Genomic DNA, 11,828 nt, shown 5'->3' with positions numbered 1-11,828 from the left:
ATAACTATTAGAGTTTTTCCATTACATCAGTGTAGTAGATAACAAACACATGGCGGCTCTTTATCCCTGAACATCCGTATCTCTTTTTATAACTATCCCCGCAGAATAAGGGGCGTATTCATTTTGTCGAAACGTTTGCAGCAGTCAGAAAGGTGCTTCAAGGACCTCTTAAAGTAAATATGTATATATATATATGTATATATATATAATAGTAACAAAAAAGTCTGAATCGATCTAAGCATGTTCGTCAGTTCGTCTGCTCAACTGTACAATATGTATGGTGAGCATTCTGCTGTTTTACTTCTTGTCTTTTTCTTTCTTTTTCTTGACTATGTCTACATAAAACCCGTTTGGTTTGCCAAAGATTCAAAACCTAACAACAAAAGTTAAACAACTCTTCATGCGTGACACCCCACCCGTTTTCTATTTGTGTATATTCATCGTCTTCAATCTACTCAATTTATATTGCCAAGTTTCGTATGCACGCAAAGATTTTATGTGGGTGGCCCTACAACAGAAAATTCTAAACTTGTTTAAAACTCTAACTTGGCATTACTGGTTAATCATCCAAACACTTAGTAGGTTTATTTTTTCTTGTGCACAATTTTTATTAAAGTTTTTCATTGAAATTATGTGGAAAAAATTAGAAATTTCCGAACACAATTATTTCATAAACTGTGCTTCAACAGGTAACGAGAATATAACATGTGTGTTATTGTCTATAAATAATTGCTGGTTCGCAACGTTGACAGAACACGAAATCAAACAAAAAGTTAAGGTTTGTAAAATTTTTTTGTTTTTTCTTTCTACAATTGCATATTCCTTCAACTAATAATATTGCAGTTACTAAACAAACGTATTGAATATAATGAATTCGTGAAAAATACTTTATTGAACAGTGATTTAGAGCAGGCGTCTATAGAAGAGTTAGCAGAAGCAAACATAAGTGATGGATTAAGTAAACGCTTATTGAAATTAAAATATCGTGTAGAAGAATTACCATTTAAATTTGAATGGTCTTTAACCCAAGCATGCACAGAAGAAGTAAGAATATTCTAGAAAATAAAAAAAATACTTTTAATACCTTTTAAATTTATTTTACAGTTTCACCATAATTTTTTCATACCTCTGCTTCTAACTGCTAACGCTTGTAAACAGCAAATGCAGGAGCTAAAGTCAATAATAAAGAAAAAAGATGAAGAAATAAAACAATATCGCAGAGAAGGTTTTATTTTGCATAGGAGTGAGTTCTTTTCTCTATAATAAAACAAATCCTTATATTTTTGTATATATAAAAATACATCTTCATTTAATTGATTTTAGCTACGGTTATCACCAGACCGTTTGATGCTGATGAATTTGATAATAAATGTATCGATCATAAGTTTATGTACAATTTTGAAGATATGTCCAAATGTGTATTAGCATTCCAAGAAACTGATAAGCTAAGTAAAGCCTCATCGAGAGCAGTAATGCCGTTAAGTGAAGTAAAAAACGATGTAAAATTGCCACCAAAAAGAAGTAAAAGCCTGACAAAAGGTCCCAAACAGAGGTAATAACATGTGACATTGTTTTAAAGTTTATAGTTGTTTTCAATAATTGAGAGCAATTCGCATTTTAATGCACCAGTGGAGTGAATTTAAGCAGTATATGCAATCTGCTTTTGTTAAATTTCTTAACATTGTTTATGAAATACGTTGATTAAGTTGAATTTATAATTTAAAACATGGGATAAGTGAACTCGAAATAACCAATATTTTCAGAGTTAGTCTTTGCTATTGTACTATTAAATTATTATTTTACTATACGATTGCGAAGTGCCAAGAAACGCTGTAAATTTAATCTGTGATAACCGATATTGTACATAGTAAAGAAGATATAGATATAGATGTATTGTAATTTCATTTTGCTTGTCACATCAAAAAGAAAACATAGGAAATTTCATAAAACTTTGCAACGAAATGCAATTTTTATTTACATACTGTTTATTCTCGCAATTTACTTCGAAGTCTGCATAGTGGTCAGGCAACTATATTGTTAATTGATTGGCATTTTTAAAAAGTTCTAAGTGTTGGACATTAACAATCGAGTAATTTAATTTGATCGGCTAAGCATGCGTTTCTAAAATACCACAGCAAAGTTCACTGACTCGTTACCACCATCTGCTATATGAATGTTAAAAAAGTATTAACTGCGTCAAGTGAAAAGCATTTCATAATGATTACAAACTCGCGAGTGTATTCCCAATTGTGTATATATTTTAAGCTATTTGTTCTAAGCCGAAATGGAATTTTCTATTACCATTATGTTACCTTTTTAGCGAGATAAGCTTTGGACTCTCCGATATCAAGGGTGCTTCTTGAATACTTTGCAGCGTTCATATGTTAGAAGATCATTACTTTAAGAATATACTAATACATTCAAAAATTTGACGTAAAAATTCATTGGAAATCAAATACTAGGATATTTTTATGTACGTATTTAAATAAATATTCATGGTATATGTATGTCAAAAGTGAAATATGAACTTATAAAAAGTTATCTTAAATAAGTTAATTTACAACAATTTGAATTATACTGGGCTATAATTGTAGCATTGAAAACCTATTATCTTTGGTAACACTGCCCAAGCGAAGTTTTTTAATGAATGGCTTGCTATTTCAGATTCAGCATAAGATTGTGTGTTGATATCGCCCCTTGGTACTCAGTTAACAAAATCGCGTCAAAGAATGAAATTTATTAGACTCGCATAAAATTTGATGGCTAATTTGCACCTAATCGGCCCATTTATGTGCCCGCGAAAAATAGAAATAAGTGATACATGGCTGATATAACAAGGTCTCCACAATGTGGACATATATTTTTTAACTTTATTTTTTGTAGAAAACGTCGAGCCCAGGAAACGAAACAAGAAAAATTGAAAAAGATTTTACGACCTGCCAGAAAAATTATGCAATACGAAAGTCAAAGCAGTCAAAATTTACTTAACTCTTTAGCAGTTTCGGAAAACTCTGAAACGAATCAGACAGAAACTTTGGCATGCTCAAAATTTAATAAAGTGGATTGGGTCCCAAGGAGAATAACGGAGAGACGAATAACGCGCAGTACTTCGCGTATTTTGGAGGAACTTGGAACAGAAGCTGAAAATAGCTCTTCTAAAAATGTTACAAACAACAAGCAATCAATTACTCATCTAAATGAAATTCCAACAACGTCGGGAACATTATCGGGAAGCCAGCGCGCAATATCATCGAATCTTATATATAGTCCAAAACGAGAAGCGAAGACACCAATTAAGGATTTTGAAAATTGTTCCAGAAGCGTTTTCGATTTCTCAACAGATTCCGATAATGAAGCTGAAATAACAGTAAAACGGAAGAAACCCAAAGGAAAACGAAGCTTAATAAAAAAATCAGGTAATTCTCGTCAAGAAATTTCTGAGCGTATTGAGAACTCTATCAGTAATTCTGGTAAGTGTAGTAATGACGTCTCATCACAATTAGAAACAATTAAGAAGGAATTGCAAGAATTGGAGATTTTACGCTTGGCGGATTTAAAACAACGTCAACGACAAATTTAATGATTTATTATCAAAAACCTTTTGTAAATTTATTTATAAATCTTTTAATGTAAATCAACTTCTAAATGCTAAGGAAATTATAGAAAGCATCAGAGAAATTTACAAATAAATTGCTTGTAAAAGGAAAGTTGTTGTTATATAATTATCTTAGCGCAATAACCAAAAGCGTCAGGCGATATGTTGCTTTCAAAAATTTTTTAATCTTTGGAGAATAATATTGTTTAACCAAATGTTTTGTACTCAATTGTTCTATACATTTGAAGTTTAATCATATTTTACCAGTTTAATGGAATTGACATAGATTTAAGTAACTAGAACAGTGTCAAAATTATTTAATTTGACCTTTTTGATTGGGTAATTTCACCCGAAATATTAATTCATAGAAATGAAACATAAATGGGATGCTTATACAATTGTAGTAGAAACTAAAGAATATAATAAGTGTAAGCTATTTACAAAAATAAACAAATTCATATAAACCATAGATATTTTTGCATACTTAAAAAAATTACTATAGCTATATTATTATTTAGAAGAAAAGAAAACGTATTCCTTTAAAATTTTTTTTTTTTGGGCGGGTATGTAAGTTACATTTTTTATTGGCTTAGTCCATTTAATCTCAACAAATAAATAAAAAAAAAAGAAGAAAATTAAAAGGTAATTTGAATTTATGAAAGGTAAGTAATATATTGTTAAATTTTAATAAATAACCGTTTTGTGTTCATCAATATATAATTATTAGGCAGACATTATTTCATGGAAGAGGATCGAACTTCACGGCAGAGAATTGGTATGGCTTTACGGCATGCCTTCAATCCTCTCACTCTACTTAAAAAACGTGTAAAACAAAAGAAGAGGAAATAAAGAGTCAATACTTCCGCTATAAATTTTTTGTTATTTCTATTTCTTTAAAACATTTCATAGTAGAAATAAATGTATAAAAAGTATACATATAAAGAAATTAAAATAAGAAACTTGAAATTTGTGGACATAAAGAATAAAAACTATTTTCTTTGAGATGAAATTAGAGCAGAGACATGAAGGATTTAACAAGTTCCTAGTCATTGTGGTGAAAGTACTTAGTAATGGTTGGATGATTTCTTAAAATAATCTTATTATCGATTTGATTCTGGAGGAAGTCGCACGTTGCCAAATGGCGCCTTTTTAAGGCCAAGAAAAGACCTTATTTTGCCAGCTGAACCTAACAAAACGAGAACAAATGGTAAACTTTTTAAATAATAAATCATATTGGTCCATTTATTTGGGTTTCTTAGCTGTACCTGGCATATCGTCCTCCGATGATACATTTACTACACTGCGATTACTAAACATATAAGAACCAATTGTAAGCAGACAGAAAATTACACGTTAAAAATTTACTTATGGCGTTACTCTACTGGTGGAGAGAAATGCATCATTATTCAAAGATTTAACCGGGGTCAATTTTTAGTATTCCTCATCGGGATGGCTCCTAGGGAAGAGGTATGCGCATTTTGTTTCGTGTTCATAATGTGTGTAGCACCCAAAAGAAAGTTTTAGAGACCCTATAAAGTATATTAATTCTTGGTAAGCGTGAAATTCTGAATTAATTAAGCCATGCCTGTCCACATGTATGTCTACGTGGTGTTTCTTGTTTGAAATCTCCTGGTGCCAAAAATGAAGATTTCGACTTCAAATTTGGTAGAAATATTGGAAGTTCCTGCGCGCAGATTGATATTGGGAAAGCGTCAAATTGATCAGAGCAGAAGCCCTAGTTTAGCGTAAACTGAACGCAACTCCGTTCTCCTTAACAAAAAATTTGTTGCTTTTTGTTCGTTACTCAGAAACTATAAAAGTCAGAAGACTGATAGGTTCCATATTTATTTTAGGGAACGTTCTATTGTTTACGTGCAAAAATGCAAAAAAATGGGCACGCTCACACAGATTATATCTTATTTTTTTCACTTTTTTTAAGGTTTTTTGTTTATTTTTCATAAGGCAAACAAGACAATGTTTAAAATTATTTTGTACATTGCTCAGACAAAGATCTATTATTTGCCTAAACATGATTTAATTCTAAAATTAATATGGTAGACACCGCAACGTAGTGAATTAGTTTTGTCCTAATAATATCAACGGTATGGATATTAAATAAAAGAACTTGAAGAGTAGAACGCCAGACGCTAAGTGTGTTAATTCTAAATTAATTGTAGACGTCGTGCCTTAGTGGATAAGGGTCTTTTCAAAATACCTTCGAAATAGGTATCAAATGAAAGGAGTTGGAGAGTGGAATGTGATAAAGTGTATTAGTTATCGTGGACTTAATACATAAAGTCTTGGAGCATGCACAGAAAACCGATATCTTGGACATTAAAATTTGGAGCGTTTATATGGTGCGTGTGCGAGATTCTGCCCTTCAACGAGTATAACTTTCTTATTTGTTTTAATACATATTTATTATATCATATTTGTTGACTACAATGAAACTAAAAAATCTGTAATATTTTAATATACACTTATTATTTATGTTTGCCGATTATATCTCTCATAATTAGCTAAACTAAACACAAGAGCGATTTAAGCAAAGGTTACCGTCATTGCGGCGTCGAGCACGCACGCGAACACGTGTACCTCTATTATTTTATTAAATAATATAATTGTTAGCTTCGTCAATATAAAAAATGCACTAAAAATGAACGCACTTCTTTAATAATTAATTGATAAATTTCTTCCATACGCAGTTTTTCCTTTTCTTTTATGAAACAAATGAAGTTCATAGCGTTATTCTTAATTTTCGTAGTTTGATTATGGTTTTTGATACGGGTTTTTACGCGGTGGGTTGTACAACAGCACTAGGCTTCCTTTATCAAATTTGCAAAGTTCACCTGATCATTTAAATATTCAACTTTATTTTATTTCTATCACGGCTATTAATACTGTTTACATACAATTTATATGCGTCAAATTCGAAGTACTTACCCGCCGTGCTGCAACACAATAAACACATACTACAAATATAGGAAATATAAAGTTCCCAAAAAATATATGAAAAGTGGTTCTGCATACGACTATTTCGTTTATTCTAGTGTTACTTACTTCAATCGTTAAAATTGTCGTAGATATCTTCAAACGGAAAAATCCTCGCTTTTTAATAATCCTAAATATTTTCACAAGTTGTTTAACTTCAAAAGAAGAATGCCCATGTATACCTCTTCGATCTCTTATAATGGCTGCGAATCCTCTGGTGATATTGAAACCTGGAATTTCTTTGTAGAATACTTCCGACCAAAAATTCTCTATTGCTAAATCCGTGTTAGAAGATGATAAACAAAATGAAAAGAAAACAAGAACATTATAGTCGCATCGATCATTGAATATCCTACACCACATTATCTAACACAATTGTTGCTTTTATTATCGAACACAAAAATTATGTCTTGTTTCTATATAAAAGCATATGTTGCATGTGCGTATTTATGGGGAAGCAGTCCCAAAACGCAATCTAATGTAAAACAAGTTTAATCCTCACATAGGACAGGACCTAGAAATAGGCGCAGATTGTCTAAATTCTGTAGAGTTACTTTTTCTATGAAATTATTATAATATGGGTCAATTTCGATCGCCACATATTAAAAGTGATACTTTGCTGTTGTACATAGGATCAATTTTCGTGAAAATCGTTATTAGGATAGGATCCCAAAAATAGGCCGAGATGGTCCAAATTTGATACAGTTAATTTTTTTAAATGATATGATATGATTTTCAGCGTGAAGCAATGAAAACTATACCTTTTTGTCGTATGAACTTCCGTTTTCAATACATGTTCAAAGATTGCTCCAGCCGGTCGAACCAATTTAGAATGCTGAAATACTACTATTTAGCCATTTTTGCGAAGAAGTTTTGGAGACTACATTTTTTTCCATATAACGACTTTACAGAATAGAGCCTTATATGGGGAGTAGTCGAAAAAGTGGACCGATGCGAACCATTTGCATTAACGTTCGTCCTTGGGTCAAAACACGGCGCTGAACTAAAATTCATCAAAAAATCTCAAAAATTGTAACGTATAGCTTGAACACAAATTTATAAAGACAGACAGGCGCACTTCAGCCTTAAATCAATTCAGATAATAATTCTGAGTCGATCGGTATGATAAGAAATGGCTTCATCCTAAGTTCTTGTGCGTGTTACATACGACCGCACTATATTAATAAAACCTATACCACAAGATGTGTAGGGTATAAAAATAGAAAAAGAGTTTATTTAAATATTCTCAATGTTGACTTAAAATAGCACACAAACTTAGCACTAATAAAACACTGTAAACAAAAGAATACTTTAAATACTTTGATGTTCAGCAAGCAATAACAAACCTAGCCGAGAAAAAACAAGAAATTAGAAGCACAGCCAGCAAGAAATTATCTACCGACCTGCAATTTCTACCAAAAATTACCTAAAGACAAAGTTCGAACACAATAATACGAAGCAAAAAGCACTTGGACGGTGTACCAATGAATGTAATCCAAAACAAGTTAAACAAGCCAAAAAATATGAAAAAAAAAAACAAAGACACATCTTGACGAGAGCACCCAGAGCTGACCGCAAAAAAGAGAATAATATCAACACTCAAGAATAATTGACAAGCATAAATTGCAAGTAAAATTCGATCAACATCAATTTTTATAATTATTTAGGTTTTTTAACCATTTAACACAATAAAATATAAAAGAATTTACAAAATCTACAAGAACAGGAGAAAACACGACCACAATGTGCGTGCAAAGTAGCTAAAGGACTTTAAATAAAGTAATATATTAAATTTGAGTTTTGTAGTTGGTCTCAGATCGTCTATACGATTAATTGTTCTGAATGTGATTCTTCTAATAAAGGAAAAGTTTAGGAGATTAAAAAGAATGTGCTTTATTGTAAGAATTTATCAACAATTGCAGTGTGGAGAAGAAGATTTCTGCCATCCATTGCATTGGTGTGTTATAAGACTATGGCCAAGGGAATCCTCAAATGTTTTGACGTTAATTTTGTCAATATTAGGCGATAGTTAGGATATAATGTAGGAACTAAGTGAGCGTTAACAGGTAGGTATGAGTGATAATATTTTAGATTCTCCTTCATAATGTTATATTTAACTTCCTTTCCAACGCTTCTTTGAAGGTCTAACTTTTCCACGATAACGTCCATAAGTAGGGATTCATAAACAGCAGACTTTATCGCTTGATCATCTTGCTCATTTTCCAACAAGCTGATACGGCAAGGTACCCAAAGCGTTTCAATCTTATCACCGCACGTTGACTGGTTCCTGTTATCTTCTTTCCTTGTTGAAACGAATTAATCGCCCGCGTAACGAAAATGTTTAATTCTGGTGAAAAGGCAAAGAGTTTTAGAGAAAAGGGAAAGAGAAAAGGGATCCTTGTGGAAGACCATTTAATAGGAAAAGATTAATAGAGATGCTTGTTAATTCTGACTTTAAATCCCTTAGGCGACATGATTAATTTCGTGTAGTTGATCGAAGACTTCATAATTTAATGAATTTTTAAATAACATGAAGACCCATTCTAACAAATGGTTTTTGAAAGAATTATGACATGGTTCCATTCAAATATTGTTTTGGCTGCAAAATGATCGATGTGCAGAGGAATGTCAATACGGCTTCTACCCATTTAAAAGCGTCCTGTAATCAAGCTCTTGGATTCAAGAAACGAAGATAATCTAGATGGTTCAGTTTTTTTCAATAACTTTCTAACTGACATTATGGTTAATATCCCTTATTCGCACATTATTAATAAGTATTTTAATGTTCCATTGTTAAAATTTAAAATCTTTACTTTGTTATGATGACATGAAAGCAGAGTGCAGTATGTTGATATATAAGAATGCCGAACAAAAGAACGAGTTGCTCCGTCAACGCTGGACAAAAGGAGGGCGGCAAAGAATGCTGCAAGGAAACAAGGAGAAAGAGAAGAAGCAAGGATAGACGGGCGAAAGCAGGGAGGATTGTCGTGAGGTAAAGATAGAGGTGCGAAGTAAAAAACCTTTTTATTTATTTATTTATGTACACACAATTTAGCTGCTTTAAGTCAAATTACACAATTGTTAAAATTGAAACCTTAACTTAATTACAATTAAAGGAAGACCGATCTTAAAAGTATGAAATTTGTCTAATGTATATATAGGAATAAACATTAAGAAAATCATATACTCGTGCATTCAACAACCGAAATAGATCAATTAAGAGTGCATCACGTAAACATTATTTAGAAGGTTGGCGGAGGAAACGTGGTGGCGAAGATGCAAGCAGTAACCTTTTTTTAAAAGGACACGTGGATCCCAACCCAAATTTCTAAGCGCACAAAGCAGAAGCTATTTCTGCAGAAATACAATAGAATTAACATGGCAACAATAACAAGGTGACAATATAACCAAGGTATATTCCACTATCGATCATAGCAAACTAATTAATATTTTTTTCGTTACGTATGGGTTGTCGAATTCTCTCAATCAGCATTTAATAAAGCCTAGCATTGATTTGGCACTATTCCATGTTCGACATGTAAATTGAATCGAAGTTTGTGATCAAGGAGAACATTTACATTAAGAAGTCAGATCACATTCTTCAACCTAAGTGAATCACTAAAATTTTCCGTTGAGAATGAATTTCGTCTTGAAAATGACAACTGCTTGCGTTTCTTTTGATTTAATGTCATTTAGTTGCAGAGTTAAGATCATTAATATCATTACTAATCATTAATATAGAGTAAAGGACGAAAATAATAGGTCCTGAACTTCTGAAGTGACGGGGATGTCTGAATGAAATGAGTTGAAAAGCACCTTAAAGGACCAACCATCAAGGTGGAGAATAACCAATTAACTAAATATGGTGGGAAACCTAAACGATGTAATTTCCATAATAATAATTTGTGGTTAATTCTATCGAAGGTTCTACTTAAATCAGAGCAAATAACATTCAATAGTGTGCTTTTTAAAATCATGGCAAGTGAATTTTAGAAGTTAAGTGGTAGTCGACCTCGCGCCTTAAAAATCCGTGCTAGTTTAGAGGAATGACTCACTTGATAATAAAGTTAATGTGAGACGTTATAATATGCTGAAGTTTAGGTATCAAGTTAAATCTAACAATACATTTGTAGTTTTTAGCAATACATCTGTTACGACTTTTATAAAATGAAAAAACAAAACTGGATTTCCAACAGACAGGAAATCTACTTGTTTCAAGAAAATGGTTGAAAATGAATACAATAATGCGATGACTTACAACTATACTTTAACGGGGCAGCCCTTGTAGCATTTTGCGTTAGAAGAAACTATTTTTGGAATGAATATACTCTTATTTAATTCTTATTAGTGGATTAGGGGATTACAGTTGCATAAGTTGAAGTTAAATTGAAAGAAATTAGCAAAGAGGTTTAAAATCAAACACAGTTGCCGCAATATTAATATGATTATATTTATTTTTGCCAGGAAAAATGGCATCCTTGAACTTAGACTTGCTGAGTAAATGATGTTGCTTTTTGACGCCGTCGCAGAGTGCGGTTAATTTTTTATAAATATTTTCAATACCAAACTTTGTTCGGAAAAATAAAGCAACCTTTTTAACCCTGCAACAGGATCTGGGGATCTCCTTAGACGAGTCATCCACGAATCTTGTAAAGAGCTCAAAATATCTACCACAAGCTGTACGCTTACAAAGCCAACATACAATAAAGCCGTCTTAGTTTCCTATTACGTTCTTGTATCAACGACTTACGGCGAGCATGGCAAAGGTCATGTTATAGTTTGGGTTTGCATTGGAATTGATAGAGTCGGAAATTGGTGTTTATTGATGGCATAGTAAACAAGGAGGTCATTTTAGGATATTGAAGGAAAGTATGAAAGAAAATGCGAGCAAACTTGGTATTTTGCAAACGTTCAAATTCTGTCAAGATAACGACCTCAAGCGTAGGTCCTGCTTAATTCAAAACGGCTCTTACATAACTGCCCCAAAGTGGTTCACCCTCTAAATAAATTAAAGAAATATTATTATTATTATTATTTTTAATTTTAGACTAATGAAATGAATTCTTAGACTAAAAAAAAAGACATTGAGCACTAGCAACACAGGCTACCGGCTCTAATTAAAAAAAAAAAAAAAATAATAAAATGTACATTAGATAGTGAGCTTAGTAGTATTAATAAAGTAATGTATAGAATTGATATTCTGTTCTGAAGCTGATTGTAGAATGTTCAAAGGGTTAATCGT

General features: G+C 32.0%; 1 protein-coding gene across 1 annotated transcript; it reads left to right on the top strand.

Annotated features, from left to right (window-relative positions):
- Positions 1-470: 470 nt before the first annotated feature.
- Positions 471-4,093, top strand: LOC119637684. The gene is made up of 6 exons (XM_038033883.1): positions 471-578; positions 690-778; positions 844-1,044; positions 1,105-1,243; positions 1,324-1,552; positions 2,884-4,093. Exons 1-6 carry the CDS (start codon positions 497-499, stop codon positions 3,578-3,580), a joined length of 1,437 nt encoding a protein of 478 aa, XP_037889811.1. The 5' UTR covers positions 471-496; the 3' UTR covers positions 3,581-4,093.
- The last annotated feature ends 7,735 nt before the right edge of the window (positions 4,094-11,828 follow it).

The sequence above is a fragment of the Glossina fuscipes genome, unplaced genomic scaffold, assembly GCF_014805625.2.
Source record: "Glossina fuscipes isolate IAEA_lab_2018 unplaced genomic scaffold, Yale_Gfus_2 60, whole genome shotgun sequence".
Lineage (NCBI taxonomy): Eukaryota > Metazoa > Arthropoda > Insecta > Diptera > Glossinidae > Glossina > Glossina fuscipes.
The sequence above is the reverse complement of the archived record's forward strand: the minus strand, read 5'-3'. Positions and strand labels throughout refer to the sequence as shown.